Source organism: Pelodiscus sinensis, chromosome 1 (genome assembly GCF_052426305.1).
Source record: "Pelodiscus sinensis isolate ZL-2025 chromosome 1, ASM5242630v1, whole genome shotgun sequence".
NCBI classification, from domain to species: Eukaryota; Metazoa; Chordata; order Testudines; family Trionychidae; genus Pelodiscus; species Pelodiscus sinensis.
In genome coordinates this window covers 213,886,354-213,903,816 of record NC_143052.1, presented here as the reverse complement: position 1 = coordinate 213,903,816, position 17,463 = coordinate 213,886,354, and the positions used below count along the sequence as shown (strand labels likewise).

General features: G+C 45.4%; 2 protein-coding genes across 8 annotated transcripts in view; one reads left to right on the top strand and one right to left on the bottom strand.

Annotated features, from left to right (window-relative positions):
* PDHA1 (pyruvate dehydrogenase E1 subunit alpha 1) overlaps positions 1–3,866 on the top strand; it is a 32,351-nt gene extending 28,485 nt beyond the window's left edge. For both annotated transcript variants that reach the window (XM_075913668.2, XM_075913659.2), the window contains 2 exons: positions 967–1,075; positions 3,377–3,866. In XM_075913668.2, the coding sequence (XP_075769783.1) occupies positions 967–1,075; positions 3,377–3,541 (274 nt within the window). In that variant the 3' untranslated portion in view covers positions 3,542–3,866. The remainder of the gene's footprint in view (positions 1–966; positions 1,076–3,376) is intronic.
* Positions 1,949–17,463, bottom strand: part of MAP3K15 (mitogen-activated protein kinase kinase kinase 15) — a 159,437-nt gene continuing 143,922 nt past the window's right edge. For 5 of the 6 annotated variants that reach the window (XM_075913486.2, XM_075913503.2, XM_089774904.1 and 2 more), the window contains 5 exons: positions 14,777–14,990; positions 6,041–6,153; positions 5,404–5,501; positions 5,248–5,324; positions 4,277–4,596 (listed from right to left, as the gene is read on the bottom strand). In XM_075913486.2, the coding sequence (XP_075769601.2) occupies positions 4,515–4,596; positions 5,248–5,324; positions 5,404–5,501; positions 6,041–6,153; positions 14,777–14,990 (584 nt within the window). In that variant the 3' untranslated portion in view covers positions 4,277–4,514. Of the gene's footprint in view, positions 3,267–4,276; positions 4,597–5,247; positions 5,325–5,403; positions 5,502–6,040; positions 6,154–14,776; positions 14,991–17,463 lie in introns of those variants that run through there. The other variant, XM_075913494.2, reaches the window with a different exon arrangement.

Here is a 17,463-nt window from a genome sequence, read left to right as displayed (position 1 = left end):
TTGGAATGAAAAATGCCATCTTAGTATTTCACCCTAATACACTAGCTACTTCATGCATTTTTAAATACACTGAGGACTGATCATTGTGCCAAAGTTTCCATGTGGATTATTTATTTCAGGAAGAATATTTTCTAGCTACTGGAAAAACAATGTCAGGTGACGAGAATGTCTAGGAAGAGGTGATCCTGATATGCTATTCCTTCCATGTGTAGATGATTATATTTTATGTTAGTCGCTGAAGGCTGGCTGATAATTTCTTCAGTGATCAAAGAATTTTCTTATTCACAGCTTAGTGTAAAAGCAGAATTCTCTTCCTTCTTGTGCTTCCTCTTTAAGGGTTTTTTGTTTTTGTGTTTTGGGTGTTTTTAGTTTTAACCAGTTATACCTGTGAGATCTCAGACCATAATTTTGAAAATAACAGTACAAATATATTCTAAGTACTTAAATCCCCCATCATCTGACAGAGATGAATTAATCTTCATTAACACATCCCTCATGAAATAAAGAAATAACCTTTGTCTACACTTAACTGAGGATCAATAATTGATGCAGCAAGGGTTGATTTAGTAGTTCAACTGCAGAGCATTCTCCAATCAATTCTAGTACTCCACTGGAACAAGAGGATAAGAGAAGTCAACAGAGTCTTCCATCAATGCAGAGTATAGACACTGTATGCAGTATGTCAATCTCAGCTATGTTATCCATGTAGCTGGAGTAGAATAACTTTGGTCAACTTAGATGAGGCTTTAGAGGAAATAAGTCATTTGCCCAATCTCACTGAAAGTCTAGCAGAGTGGGATTTGGACCCATATTTTCAATCCCAGCACAATCATTTTATTAGCCTGCAGGCCAATAATTACTTTTTTCATGTTACTTCAGTAGCAGTTGAAGTGTATTCATTAATTGAATGAATTGGTGGTAGTGTATGGAACTTATATAATGCATGTCTTTGCTTCTCTCTCATAGCTATCGTACTAGGGAAGAAATTCAAGAAGTCAGAAGCAAAAGTGACCCTATTACTCTGCTGAAGGACAGAATGGTTAACAACAATCTTTCTAATATTGAAGAATTGAAGGTATTACGTTTATTTTTCAGACAACTTTTGGTGATGGCCTGTGCCCATTGTAGTCAGTGGCCCTGTGATGGTGCTGCCAACAGTTCTCCCCCTCAGCCTGTTTAACAGTGCTATTGGTGAGAAATAAGAGATTAATGAAAATAGTCATTGTTTTCTTCTTTAAACAAAAGGAGTTTTATATAACTGAGTAAAAACTATATGTAAGTGAGGTTACATTTTACTGCATATATTTTGTTTCTGAGAAACAGAATTGGGTACAGTATAGTCCCTTGCAAACTTTGAGGTGAGTGGCAGCTCTTGGATGGGGGTAGAGGAGAAGGGAAGGGGTGTTTTTGTATTTTTTAAAAAAACCTACTACAGTAGACTTCTGATAATCCAGGACCCAGGTGGTGCCGGATTATCAGAAATGCCGGACTATCAGGAGGTACTCTGGCAGGGGCAGGTCCCGGGGGAGTGCCAAACCCTCCCTCCTGCTACAGGGAGGCAGAGCCTGCGAGTGGTGGAAGAGGAGAGGCGGTGACAGGCAGGCAGCCACATTCAGGACGTTCTGGTCAGTTACAATCACTCCGGCTGGATCCACAGCCGACGCGCAGTTAATGTAATTTTCCTCTCTACTGCCGGGGGGGAGAGGGGGGGGAGAAGGCAGGGGAAGGTAGGAGTTGGTGGGAGAGGGAGGGGGTGAGTTAAAGTACATTAACTGCGTGTCGGCTGTGGATCCAGCCCGAGTGATTGTAACTGACCAGAACATCCTGAATGCGGCTGCTTTGGCACACCCTCGCCCCCTCCTCCTCCCCCTCCCCCTCGGCAGTAGAGAGGAAAGTTACATTAACTGCGTGTTGGCTGTGGATCCAGCCACAGTTAATCAATTACTCTAACAACTTGAAGCAGCTGCCGGACCACCGGAGTTTTACTGTACTTGGGGTATTTTGAGGTGCATTATACATTTCCTGATGAGGGGAGGTTATTTTTAAATTGTGCTCTTTAAATAAACCTGGAGGGATTAGATGTTGATGATTATTTAATTCTTACACAAACCCAAGGAAAAAATATTTCAATTGAAATTTACAGAAAGGCAAAGTGAGAGAAAAATGCTGCTTAAGAATATTTATTGTATATATTTTGATTTCATACAGACATTTTCTCAGAGTTAATTGTCACTAAATAATTGTCTGACCTCTCCATATCTCTGAAAGTTGAAGTTCATGGTTTTTTTTTGTACACTACACTAAAAAAAAAATATTTCTGCCAAGCTCATCTAGTGAGTCTGCCAATCGTCATACTAAACAAATCACTGGAACATAAATAGCAGTTAAATCTAGAAAAAAGTTAAAATTAATAAAACTACCAGAAGTCTGAGGGTATGTCTACACAGCAGGCAAAAGTTGAAATAGCTTAATTTGGCTTTTGGCGCTGTCTACACAGCAGGAAGTCAAAGGAAAGAACTCTCTTCTTTCAGCTTCCCTTACTTCTTGTAAAACAGTGGTCTCCAACCTTTTTACACCCAAGATCACTTTTTAAGTCTCAGAACAGGCGAAGATCTACTGCCCCGCCCACATTACATGAGGAAATCTAATGTAAATGTACGGCCAGGTGCGCAGTTCAGAGAGGGCTCAAGAGCTACTCTTAGAGCCCCTGAGATCTACCGGTAGATCACGATCTACTGGTTGGTGACCATGGTCGTAAAATAAAGGTTACAGCTGTCAGAGTAAGAAGTCCTCCAGGCTTGATATTTTGAAATAATGGCTTGCTATATAGATGCATTTTATGTTGTTCTGAAATAATGCTGTTGTGGAGACGTATCCTGAACATGCCAAAAGAATAACTGACCTAAGAAGCAATTAATGACTGCAATACAGCCTTTGGGTGCTGTAGGGAGGAGTTAGTTTAGCACTCAACACACTCATGATGGAATAAACCATTTCCTAAGGCATTAGTGAACTTCAACAACTAACCGGTAAAGTTTGCAAAAGATCTCACCACATGTTAGCAGCTGTAATGGAAAGAGAGCGTGAGATCATGAATCCTGTAGTATGATAGGCTAAAATTACACTTCAGACCCAGTGTTATCTTGTGAGGCATTTGAAATTCCCATGTTTGTATTACAACCAAATCTTGCAGTTATTGAATGCCACTAGAAGTTTGTCTGATTATGGATCTTCTGATGTGACCTTTTCTCATGCTGCATTACTTGCTGAAAGGAAGAAATGCAGCAATAATCAGTGACCATTCCATCTGCTACCCCCTTTTATAGGAACTAACATTGCTTCTCAATCAAAGCTTACTTGGTCTTCTGTGTTTTAGGAGATTGATGTGGAAGTAAGGAAGGAAATTGAGGAGGCTGCTCAGTTTGCTACCACTGATCCAGAACCATCATTGGAAGAATTAGGCAACCATATCTACAAAAATGAGCCCCCTTTTGAAGTGCGTGGCCCTAGTCAGTGGATCAAATACAAGTCCATTGGCTAAAATTACTCCAGCAGCTTGTTACCTTATGGCCTTTTTTGGACGGAACGATTACATTTTGTACTTGTTGTAAGAATGAACTGTTCATAGCAATTTTACTTTTCCAAACAAACTTAATGTCAGCTAAAGAGAGCTAAACATTATGTAGAAGAATGCAGGCGTCTATGGATGCCTATAAGTGAGGAGCTGAATTAGGATAAAGCAATTGCTATAAATTTGCTTAATGGGTGGTTTTGGATTGCTTTACTTATGAAAGTTACTCCTTTGTGTGTTGAATAAATAAATCATGTTATGTACAGTATATAAATATATTAATTGTAACACTAAAGTGGTGTCTCTGCCTATTTGCTTTGGGTATGAAAGCATTTTTAAGTTATCTGTGGTAAAACTTTGTTTATTGCTCATGTAAGGACTTAACAGATGCTAGGACCCTACTGTTTCAACTTCTTCCTTTGGAATTCAGAAGTCTGTAGAAGGGACTTCTACAAACTAGTGTTTTGATTTTTTTATTAAATTGGATTTACTACTTAAGGAAATGAAAATAGCAACACAAAGCAAACATTTAATGTAAAAAAAAGCTATAGCGACACTCTAGATACCTTTGTAGCCACATACAAGTTCTCCATCCTTTATATACATTTGGTTGATATTTATTCAGTGCAGGTGATAGAATTATACATGTCTAAAATTAGAATGCATTTTAGACAGCTCTAAGTATATGGCATGTTTTTTTACTAAAAACAGCAAGCTCTTTTCTTCAGCTGCAGTTATATTTACATTGGCAGGTGAAATACATTAATATACTTATTTTACACATTTTTAAAAAATTAGGGGCAGTCTTAAAGCTGTGCTACAGTTGACTGTACTTATATTTTGAAGTTAAATTATTACATTGATAAACAGGCCATTTAGCTGTGCAAAATGCAAAAATAAAATAATTTAAGAAATGCTTGGAATGTGCTGTACTGTCTGAGATTCAACTGTTCGTTTCTGAGGGCTTATTGGCCATTTTTCTGTGGTTTAATATTGCATTCCAGATTCTGCAGAGAAGACCACCACTACAAAGATGAAATTAAAACAGAATTAGAAATTGTATTTAAAATTCAAAACATTAGTAATTGTACTCATGGACAGCACTGAAGAATTTTTTGAAGTGCCACTGTGATATCAAGTAGGGGACAGCTGACCAAAGCAAGCTGGGCTCTATCACTAGATACAAACTGCGTTTCTATTGCAGCCAGAGATTAATATTGAGTAAGAAGAATCTGCTTTTTTTTATTAAGAATTCTTTTACGATCAAAGGCTGTAAGTAATTTTTGGAAAAATATGGTAATTATGCACAAAGGTACTCTATCAAAACCAGTAGGGCATTCAATGAGTATGAACTTTCTAGAATGACAGAAAAGCCACCCATAATCATCCTTGCTTTGTGAGAATCATCATATAATGAAAAGATTAGTCTTAAATCAAGTTATCTAAAAGACTTGGGCTACTAATTTAATGTTGACATTTTCTTTTAAGTTTATTACAATAGCAAGAACCCTTTCTAAGGATTTTCTATTTTAAAAAAAGTTAGTGCAATCAAGCTGCTTTGTGTTTTTATTTTTTTTGTAAGGGCCACTACAGTAATCTGTGACATTTTTATGTTAAGACCAATAGAAGGGCAAGCAGGTACTCTGGGCAATGTTGGCATTTAAACATTGTCTTACCGTAATCTAAGATATCTCAAATCATCCTTAGTGATATCATTAAGGACATCATTCAGTGTGTAATCCTCTTCAGTAAACTGAAAGGCAGAGTTGTTCCTAAATTATTTCATTGAATCAAATTAGTACTAACAAACAGTGTTAATTTGTGTGTTTTACCCTTTCAATTGCATCTGAGTCAGCTCCTTGTTGTCTTAACCAGTCTAGGAGCTCTTGGTCTACATTCTGTACAGGAGCTCTTGGAAGGTTTTGCAATTCTGTAATAACATACATTAAATTAACAGGTCAACAACATGCTATTTCTGGTCTAGAAAATATTGAGACAGCTGTACAATTCTGCATCAGCAACCTGATGATTTCCTCCCATTGAGGAAACCTTGCTGTGGGCCACAGGTTTTGTCTTAGATTGTTACTTAGGTTCTCAACCTTCATTGTACCATGACCCTCTTCTGACAAATAAGTTATTTCACAACCACAGGAGGGGAGATTGAAGGTGGAGTGTGCCTTAGCCCTACAGCCCCAAGGAGAGAACCAAACAAGAGCTCTGCCACCGCTAGGTGGGGAAGTAATACAAAGCTAAAATCTGGGGCCCAGCAAGTTTAACGTCAGCCCAATTGACTCCATTTTAAAATGGGGTCTAAAACCATTTTGGGGTCCTGACACACTGCTGGACTATTCCAAGGTTAAAACTGCAACCATGCAAAATTAGTGAGTTCTATTTAATAAAAATCTGATTCAAGAAGAGGCTTTGATAAGCATTTGGAACTGAGTGTGAAGCAAATATAAACCCTCCTACCTCCAGACTTGGACTGTAACTGAAGCCTGTGTAACTCTTCCGTTTTCTGCTCTAGAGTTTGCCGTAAGAGGTTTTGATACTCTCTCTCCTTCTGAACCAAGACTTCCAGAAGCCTGTCAAACATGACCAAAGCCGAAGCTAGTCAAGTTGAGAATAAAATCTATATTCACCTTTCTTGAGAGTATCTTGCGTACTTCCAAAAAAGAGTAGTTAAACACCATCATTTACATGAGCTATATGTACATATTGCTGAGTTAATTCCCCTTCCAAATGATTTTTTTCATACACAACACAGCAAGCAAAATGCAGTCTAATTCCTAACCCAGAGTTGAAATTTTTTCCTAAACATACAAATACAGTAAATGTAGTCACATATTCTAATAACTAGTGGACAGACTTACCCATAGTAAGATGGGCAGTGCGACTGGACCAATGATTCTACTCCCCCAAGAGTGCCCAGCAAGGACATTTGTAGACCCAGGATATGGTTCTTTGTTCACACATTCACAGCACATTATGCCATCTCTCAGCAGGCCAGAAAAGACACTGGTGCTACAAGTTTCACATCTATGAACTCATACTCACTTCCACTGATACCGCTTAGGAGTCACTTGGGCTATGTCTACACTACAAGGTGTTTTTGCAAAAAAATGGCTGTTTTTGCACAAAAACCAACAACAGTAAATCGACAGGATAGAGGGCTTTTGCCAGTAGAGTTATACAGCTCTTGCACAAAAAGGCATGTGTGGACGCTCCGCAGGGGGTTTCTTGTGCAAAAAGAGCATATCGAAAAAAGCACAGGTGCTCTGATGACCATTCTGTTAATGGCAATCAGCTTTTTTGCACAAGAGCATCCATCATGCAGTGTGGATGTGCAAAAGCACATTGAGGTGTGGACAGGTTTTTGTGCAAAATGTTTTTATGGAAGATCTCTTCAGCAAAAACCCTGCAACGAGGACAAAGCCTTAAAGAATGGACATGAACAAGCACTCAAAAACAACAGTTACCTGTTTTGTAACTGGTGTTCTTCGAGATATGTTGCTCATGTCCATTTCAGGACCTGCCTTTCTCCTTTGCTGTCAGAGTTTCTGGCAAGCTGGAACGAAGGATGGGGGAAGCCGATGGTGTCCCTTATACCACACCATATTGGCACCACTCCAGAGAGCACCAGAGCTGGTAGTCCTCTGCTACCACTGAGGGAAAACCTTCCCATACCATGCATGGGCGAGTACATACACCTAACAAGGAATGGACATGTGCAACATATATCAAAGAAAGAACAGTTACTTACCTTGTAACTGATTCTTCGAGACGTGTTGCTCATGTCCAATCCAATTAGGTGTGTGCACGCAGCGTGCATGCGTCATCAGAAGTTTTTCTCTCAGCAGTACCCTTAGGGCCAGCGGGGAGCCCCTGGAGTGACGCCGGTATATTGGCCTATATATACACCCCTGCTAGCCCCCTCACCCATTCAGTTTCTACTTACTGGAATATTGTGGAGAAAGGGCGGTGGGCGGGGATTTGGAATGGACATGAGCAACACATTTCAAAGATTCACAGTTACAAGGCAAGTAACTGTTCTTTCTTCTTCTAGTGATTGCTAATGTGCATTCCAATTAGGTGACGCCAAAGCAGAACCTATGGAGGAGGGCCAGCTGGTGAAGCTACAGAGGAGTGGAGGACCGCCCTGCCTGGCTTCATGCGTTAGCATAGTGATTGGCAACGGTATGGATATGTCGCGGCTCTGCAGATGTCCAGGATAGGAACCTTTGCCATGAATGCGGTGGAGACTGCCACGGCTCTCGTGGAGTGCAGTCTAAGGGGTGGAGCTGGTACACCCGCTAGGACATAGCACTCATTGATACAAGCGGTTATCCAGGAGCAGATCCACTGGGAGGACACGGGTTAACCCCTCACCCATTCAGCGATGGCCACAAAGAATTGTGACTTCCTGAATGGTTTTGTCCTGTCTAAGTAAAAAGCTACTGCCCTGCACACATCTAAAGTGTGTAAAGCCTGTTCCTTCCCAGATGCACGTAGCTTGGGGTAAAAGACCGGCAGGATGATGTGGAAAGACGACCCCACCTTGGGCAGAAAAGCTGGGTGGGATCAGAGCCTAACCTTGTCTTTGAAAAGCACCATGTAGGGGGGATCTGAGGTGAGCGCCCTGAGTTCGGATATCCACCTGGCAGATGAGAGTGCCACCAGGAGAGACACCTTATATGACAGGTATAGAAGGGAACACGTCGCTAAAGGTTCAAATGGGGGTCCCATAACTTTGGAAAGGACCAGGGTTAGGTCCCACTGGTGGACGTGTAGAGCCTGTCCAACCCTTTCAGAAAGCTGCTGACCATTGGGTTAGCAAACAGAGTTTTCCCCCCTTCCTCTGGGTGGAAGGCCAAAATGGCCACCAAGTGAACCTTGATGGGAGAGGAAGAGAGGTCCTGGAGCCTGAGGTCTAACAGGTAATCCAGGATCAAGGGGATTGCAGTTTGCCTTGGGTTTACTCCCTTCTGGGCAACCCAGATACAGAACCATTTCCACTTAGCCAAGTATGTGGTCTTAGTGGAGGGCTTCCTGCTACCCAGTAGGACTTCCTGGACCCGTTCTGAGCACTAAAGTTCCTCAGCTGTTAGCCACAGAGCTTTCACGCTGTCAAATGCAGCGAGTGCAGGTCCGGGTGGCAGAGCCTGCCTGAGTCCTGAGTAATCAGGTCTGGGAGCAACGGGAGGGTCATGGGTCTCTTGCATGACAGATTGAGGAGGGTTGAGAACCAATGATGCCTGGGCCAGGCTGGGGCAATTAAAATCAGGGATGCTCTGAACTCCTGCACCCTGAGTAAAACCTTATGGATTAGTGGGAATGGTGGGAAGGCGTATAGTATGTCCTGCAGCCAGGAGAGAAGGAGAGCATCTCCCAGTGAGCCCTGTCCCATGAGGGAGCAGAACTGGTGGCACTTCCTGTTCTGCCCTGTGGTGAAGGGGTCCAGATGGGGAGACCCCCATGCATGGAAGACAGATTGGGCTACATCCCACCTAATGGTGCAGACCATTCGTGTCCTGCAAAGGACCTGCTCAGTTTGTTTGCTAGGAAGTTTTGGGAACCGGGGAGGTAAGAGGCCATTGGGTGGATATCCGCCCCGATGCAAAGTTCCCACAGGTGAATGGGCCCCATCTTGCTTGTTTATATACCCCACTGCTGTCGTGTTGTCCGATAGGATGAGGATAGACTTGCCCGAGGTGGGGAAGGAAAACCGCACAAGCCAGTCAGACTGCCCGGAGCTCCTTGATGTTGATATGCCAGGAGATCTCGTCCACAGACCACATACCTTGTGCGTGAAGGTCTCCCAAGTGGGCTCCCCAGCCGGTGTCCGAGGCGTCCGTGACAAGGTGGGTGGATGGTACCGGCCTGGAAAATGGTACCCTTGTGAAGACCTTTGCCTGGTTAGTCCACCAGTTCAGCTCAAGGAGGACAGGAGCAGGGACCATTACCACCCTGTCCCATGAATGGATGACTGGTTTGTGGATTCATGATAGCCACATCTGTAGTGGGCGCATGCGCAACCTGGCGTGTTGCACTACATAAGTGCAGGCAGCCATGAGACCCGGAGGCGCATGCAAGTCCGGGCGGTGGTCACTGGAAAGTTCTGGAGTTCCAGAAAGTCCCTGACTGCCACCTCTATCGTGAGAAACCGGGAATTGGGTAGGGAGGGTCTTGCTGAGGTAGAGTCCAGGGTGGCTCCCACGAACTCTATTATTGGAGTGGGTGCTAGGATTGACTTGTCCAACTTTAACAAAAGACCTAGATCGTTGAAAAGTGCGTGCACTACAGTGATATGGGTTTGCACGTACGACTGAGTCCCCCTTCAGGAGCCAGTCGTCTAGATAGGGGAACACCTGGATACCCCTTTTTCTGAGTGCAGCGGCTACCACCATCATACATTTGGTGAAGAGCTGAGGGGCCACGGAAATACCAAATGGGAGGGCCATGAATTGGTAGTGGTCCGGGCCCACAGTAAATCTGAGGAATTTGCGGTGGTGGGGGGAAACGGGAATGTGGAAGTAAGCATCTTTTAAGTCAAGGTCACTGTACCAGTCTCCGGGGGCTAGTGAGGGAATTATGGACGCCAATGTTACAATTTTGAATTCTGCTTTGGTGATGAAGGAGTTGAGGGCTCTTAGGTCCAGGATGGGACGCAGACCCCTTTGGGACCAGAAAGTAATGGGAATAGAACCCCTTCCCCCGAAACTCAGGGGGAACGCGTTCTATCGCTCCTATCGTAAGGAGATGTTGGACCTCCTCTTGAAGCAGTGGCTCGTGAAAGGGGTCCCAGAAAAAGGGACAGGGTAGGGGGGTTAGGAAGGGGAGTGGAAAGGGATTACATAACCCCTTTCCACTATCTCGAGCACCCAGCGATCAGAAGTGACAGACCGCCAGGCTGGGGTAAAGTGGGATAAACAGTCCTGGAAGAGAAATGGGGAGACTGGAAGGTTGCCCTCGTAGGTCCCATCAAAACCCCTGATGTGGACTGAAGGGTTTGTTGGGGGACCCCTGGTTGTGATCTGGGGTCAGGCGAGGGCAGCACCTATTGTTCCTGCAGTTACCGCTTCTGCTCCTATTGCAGGAGAAGTCGGTATGTGGACCCTGGGGAGGTGCTCTAGGAACATTCCTAATGAGGAAGGAGCACCTCTGGGTAGCCGGGGTGTAGATGCCCAATGATTTTAGGGTAGCACGGGTGTCTTTCAGGCCATGGAGCCTCTGATCAGTTTGCTCAGAAACAATCGAGGCGCCTTCAAAAAGGAGGTCTTGTATGGTGTTCTGGAGCTCTAGGGGAACCCCAGAACCCTGTAGCCAGGAGCTGCAGCATAAGACCACCCCGGAGGCCATTACTCAGGCAGCAGAGTCCGCCACGTCTAGAGCCGCCTGGAGAGCCGCCCTGGAAATCTCTCTCCCCTCTTCGTGGAGAGCTCTGACTTCTGCACTGGAATCTTGGGGAAGTAGGTCCGTGAATTTGTCCATCGAGGCCCAGGTGTTAAACGCATGCCAGGACCTGTTGGTTTGCAATGCGGTACTGGATACCACCAGACGGATAGACTTTCCAGTCTTGCAGGTCAGTTTTCTGGGCCTCCCAGTTCTTAGGGACAACGGCAGGCTGACCTTGCCTTTCTCTTTGGTTCACAGCTTGTACCACTAGAGCGCCCAGTGGAAGGTGGGAAAAAAGATGCTCATTACCCTCCTGGGGGACAAAGTATCTCCTTTCGGCCCACTTATCAATAGGAGGGATGGACGCGGGAGTCTGCCACAAGGCTTTGGAGGTCTTGGCCATTTTGTTAATCAGGAGGGCCACTCTAGAGGGGGCATTTGTGTGGAGGATGTCCACCGTGGGATCGGAGTCATCACACACCCTATCCTTCTGGACTCCCAAACTTTGGGTCAGACGTTGGAGGAGGCCCTGGTGGGCTCTGTAGTCCATAGAGGCCATGGATGGCCCAGAGTCTCCCAGAGCCTCGTCAGGGGAGGAGGACAATGATCCCTTTCAGACTTCTCTGACAGATGTTCCTGAGAGTGTCGGTTCCTGTGGTTTATTAGCAGATGAGGGTGGGGGAAGTTAGCTCACCGGAGCCGCACTCCCCGAAGGACCAGGAGACGGCTTGCTTGGGGGCAATGACTGGCCAGTGCGAGGGGCCTGAGGACCCACTGTGACCGAAGCTGACCTGGAAGGGGGGGTTTCCCTGGGCTTGGTGATACGCTCTAGGAGTCCAGAATGGCCACTGGGCTCTGGGTTAAGGAGGCCACTATTGCACCGGGACTGGTTGTGGCCATTGCTGCTGGTATGGATGAGGCGGACTATGGTGCCGAAAGCAGTGCCGCAAATGGGAGCGGTGCCGTGACTGGGACCGGGAGCCCCGAGAAGACCAGATGGATTCTGCCTCAGAGTCAGACGTGTACTCTTAGGCAGACCAGGGAGGAGCCGACACACACCCGCGGAGCAGCTGCGTGCCTAGTCATAGATTCTGGCTTTCCACGGTGCCGAGGCGGAGGTGGTAGCATGGTGGTCCGGACATCCAGTGCAGAGGTAGATGCTGGAACGGTGTGACCTGGTGCCAGGGCATGGTACCACGGTGTATCCGGTGCCACCTCTTGATAAGGCACCATGGGTAGGGGTGCACCGCCGGTCAGTGCTGTGAGCAGTGCCGGTGAAGCTGGGAGGGAGAGGCTCGGCTCCCTATGCTGGAAGGAAAGTCCACCCAACCTGGAAGGTCCGGGCTCTGGACTTGCCGGCGCCGCGTCCCCCACTGAAGGGTGCACGGAGGGCATGTGTCTAGCAGGGGACCATTCCGTTAGGCCTCCTCCTCTTCTGCGGTGCCGGAGACTGAGACCGGTGTTGAGGTCTCTGCGGTGCTGGTGAGGCACGGTGCAGGGGGGAGTCCCACACTGACACTGGTGTGCTTTGAGGACCCGGTGCTGACTCCGGTGCCGGTACCGGCTGGAGAGCCGCCTCAATATGATCTTAAGATGCGACTCTCTCGCATTTCGTTCACGGCTTAGATGCGTTGCAGATATTGCAGGCTTCCGTGAGGTGCATCTCTCCCAAGCACTTTAAACACGAGGAATGAGGATTGGCACGGGACATAGGCTTGTGGCACTTTTTGCAGGACTTAAAGTCTTGCAGGCCGGGCATGCGCGCCGCGGCGGGGAACAGCAACAAAAACAGCAAACAACAAAAGAGTCTTTAACTTAACTCTCGGTACTTAAGCTAACTGAAGAAACAGAGAACAATACCGAAGACAATTATCGCTAGACAAGCTGAGGGTTGTTCCAAGGACTGTTATGGCGGTAAGAAGGAACTGAGGGGTGAGGGGGCCAGAAGTGGTATATATGGGCCGATATACCGGCACCACTCCAGGGGGCTCCCCGCTGGCCTAAGGGCACTGCTGAGGGAAAAACTTCCAACAACGAGCGCACGCTGCGTGCACACACCTAACTGGAATACACATGAGCAATCACTCGAAGAAGAACACTAGTTACAAAACTAGTAATTCTTTTCCTTGGGATATATTGTCGACATGCATTTCTTGGCCCACCCTCTTTCCCAGTTACTTCTACTACCCTTGCCCCGTTGAATTCAGGATTTAGTGAAGGAATTGTAAAGCAGTGGCAACGGTCACATTCTTTACACACAGCTATGAAGCAGAGGACACATATACAGCCTCAACAGATGTTGCTACTCAAGAGTCCAATCTCATGCACATGAGTGCACCTGAAGTGGAATATATACAGAAAACAAATCGCAAAGAACTACAGGTCTCTCTCTATAGTAACCACAGTGACTGTGGGGTAAAGAATCATTCTTTCATCTATACCAATTTTGACATCAATACTGAGTTTTTCCCTTCATGAAGGACTATCTATTTATGTTTGCAACAGCACCAGGTTGACAGGACCCAATCCCGATTGATTTTTTTTTATTATGCTGGTCCCCAGAGATCCCAAAGTTTAAATAATTCAATAACGATGCATTCCTTATTTTACTGTGTAATCCCCTATTAAGCCTATGGTGACCCCACTGCAGCTTTTAAAGTGTCATCTACTATCAAGATATCAGATTTTTCCTCAATCTTTTTTAATCAGACAAGAATTCCTGAAAGAACTGGAACTTGTTATTGGGGCCAAGAGACTGAAGTGAGTCCTACTGTATATGGATATACAAAACAGTCTGAGTGGTTTAATGCAAATAAGATATAACACACAGTGGCAGGGAACCAGAGTTCGTAGACCAATAATTGTACATGATTATCTGGAATTTTCGGATGTAAAATTTAGACACATTTGGTAAATGGGGAATTTTCATTTTATGTCCCACTACTCCACAGTGCAGTGAGAAAACTGAAGTTCAGATCACATTGGGAATCCTATACTTATATTTACTATCCAGTGTCTGGCACCCTTACTTGAGAACACGTATTTAAAATAAAAAGCATGTCAATGCTTAGTGCAGGGGTCTCAAACTCCCAACCTACAGGCCAGTCTTGGCCAGAGAAATTGTGCAGTCTCTGGTGAACTCTAGGGGAGGGGATCCCTGTCTGTTACTGGTGCCAAGTCCTGTCCCTTCCCACCATCATCCTGCCCTTTCCTCCCCATGGCTCTCCATTCCCTGAGCATGGGGATGCTGGGGATCAATGGGGAGGCCTGCTGTGGCCTGGTGGCCATGGTCTTGCCTCCCCCTCTTGCCTTCACTCTCCACAGCCACGGGGAAACAGCGGGCACTAGGTGGGCACACGCCTACCGCTATGGGGGCTTGGAGTGTGACTGCTGCCGTCACGCCACAACCAGGCTTCCCCACTGATCCCCCAAGTTGTGTCCTTGGGGGACAGGATACCATGGGGGGAAGAGGGTAGGGAAATGGTGGGAAGGGGCAGGGTTTGGGGGCCACTAATGGACAGCCCTCCCCCAGCCCACTGGGAGTCCCAAGCCCAGGACTGGCCTGCAGGCTGGGAATATGCGACTCCTGGCTTAATGGTACTCCCAACATTTTTTCTGTGTTCTTTCTGTAAACTGTAAGCTGGATTTGGTTAAAGTTATACAAGTGCTTAGATATATTACTGAGTACCCTTTGGGGACTATGTGAACTCCTGCAAATTCTACTCTGACTAGAGAACGCTGTGCTTGGAGGAAAATATGTTTAGGAATAAACAGATTCCTAGTCATCTATTTAAACATAAACATAGAGGTTACCTGTTTGTTTCTTGTTTAAGTTTGGCTAGCTGCAGATTAAGCTGTTGCTGCTGTGATTCATGTGACACCACAGAACTGAGTGTGCTCACTCCAGACGTGACAACTGGCTCCTCATTTCCATTTTGTTCCATTGGCTGGTAATCATCTTCCACTTCATCGGCATCTTTTTCCACAGCTTCAGTCTCTGAAGCTGGCTCAAAGTGAGCTTGAAGCTCTGCACAGACCAATGAAAAAGTCAATACAGTATCTCACACCCTGGCTCTTTTTTGGAGGCAGCGAAAGTGGAAATCACAAGAAAGCAACGCCTTTTCTGGACATCTAAATGGGTGGCATTTTCCTCTTTAACTGAAAAAAGCTGCCTCAGCTGAATAAAGTAGCAATGAGATTTCATCCTGAAGTTTCCTATGTGGAGTACACTTAGATATGGAATTTAATAAGGCACGTACCAGTAGCGGGGAGTAAAATGTAACCCTGACAAGCATTAGCACAAGATAGCATTTGTTTCTTGTATTAACTGGACCACAGACTCTGTGGTACCATTTCTAAATAGGGTTAAATAACACCAGTGAGAAGAGTAGTGCAGTCATCTGTGGATAGGTCCCTGTTAGCGTGGCATTCGCTCACAATCTTACTTGTCTATAATATGACAGATGCACTGGTGATGTAGCAAAAGTAATAAATAGCATGGACAGATGGGTAGATACTCAGGATTTTGTTTATATAATGGGGAAATGGAGACAGAGCTGCTTTTAGAGGAAGGAGAATTCCAGTAAAGTCTGATTACTTACTTTGTGCAGTAACTGGCATTCTTCAAGATGTACCTCTTTGTATTCCTCTTGAGCCGCACATGAGCTCCATGTGCCTGAGACCAGAAAATGTTTCACTAGCAGTGTTAATTGGCTCATGCACCATTCTGTGCCAAACCAAGGGCATAAGGGGTGATGTGGATAGACTATATCTCCAGTTTCTTTTCTATCCCAAACAACTTTAAGGATAAGTATATGGAGCAGAGGGGAAGAAAGGTGGGTAGTGGAATACACAGAGAAACACATCACGAAGATCTCCAGTTACTGTACAAGGCAGGCAACCAGACTGTTGTTTGAATGATGATCTCTACGTGTCTTCCTTCTGAGGGGACTCACAAGCAGGGTGGGGAACGTTGTGAGGAACCCTGTTGTACCACAAACTGAAGGATATGTTTTCTGTAGAAGCATGTGGCAAGGCAAAATATCTCAAAGATAGGCACAGAGCCCCACACTGCTACTCTGTAAATCTCTAGAAGAGGGACTTAGAGTGAAGTTAGAGATGTACAATGGGCTCTGGTTAGAAGTGTTCTCTCATGCTGTGGAGGAGTTTGCAGTCAACTCATAGCAAAGCAAAATGCAGGCTAAAATCTATTTACAAAGTCTCTGTGAGCAGAGAAGGGAGAGAGTGTAGCTCTTGAATATTTGAGAATGTATAATGGTTCGTTCATCTTCTCAATAAATAGGGGTTTTCCCTTAAAAGGCAGATCTTCCAGGGTTGATTTAGCTTCACTGGGAAATCGGTAGGACTGGGGGCACAAAGCCCATCTCATGACTACACATGGTGCACTGTGGGAGAGGCTGTGTCTGCTGTATCTATAAAGAGTTGGAGGGCTGACCTGGCTAACAATTTACCTTCTCTGATGATTGCTTGGAACGGAAGTCTGTGTGTTTGAGGCAGCCTGTTGGCAAATTTAGATTATAAACTCATACTTCACCATTAAAGCTTGGTAGTTTGCTACGTAAATCTGTAAACTTGTGAAAGTGAAGTTATTTCTCCCCAGGAAGTCTAGACATACGGCCTCCTTATTTTTTGGGTGTAGATCTAGATTGATGGTGCTTGTTACTTTCAGTAACAGCCTGCACCACTAGAAGTTCGAAGTGGGATGCAAGAATAAATATTCTGCCCCTGTAAACAGTATACAGTATTTCCCCTTTGTTCTTTTCAGAGTGGGAACCAGAGGGCTGGTATGTCAGGCCATCTTAGCTGGTCCTAATATAGCCCCACTGACTGGCAATGTTACATTTCTAAGATCTGCACTTTGAAGGATATTGAGTAGTTTAGGAAGGGTAACCTATGCTTCTTCCAGAGGGATAGGCAGTATCTCAGCAGCTCTCCTTAGGAGTTCTAGAAATTATGTCTAGTCATCACTAGTCTCAAGCCAGGTCTTGTGGGAGTGAGAAGGTGCCCAGCCCATTAGATTTTTAGACTCTCTGCTGAAGCTAACTTCCCGTTTTGATAAGACTGGTTAGCTCTTCTCCACTGATCCTAGGCTTGTTGGAGGAGCACGAGGCCTGTGTGTCTATAGGCAGGTCTGTTGGTAGCAGTGATGGTCATACTATGCTTCCACTGGTAGACGGTACCAATGAGTGACAAAACAATGGTGTGGAGGCAGTATCAGTGATCTGCACAGACTGTAAGAGTCTCCAAGATAGCATATCTGACCACTGATGCTGGTGGTGCTAGTTTTGAGCAGACAGTGGTTTTCAGTAACCAATGAATCCTTTTCCATCTAAGTCAGCACTGGCATAGGAGTTGTTCACTCACACCTTTTGCTCATGGGTACACAGAATGCTCCCACTCCTTCAGTGGCTGATGGCCTTGCATCACTTCTGCCTCTTAGAGACACAGAACTGGTACTGTACCAGTACTGGGGTGCAGAA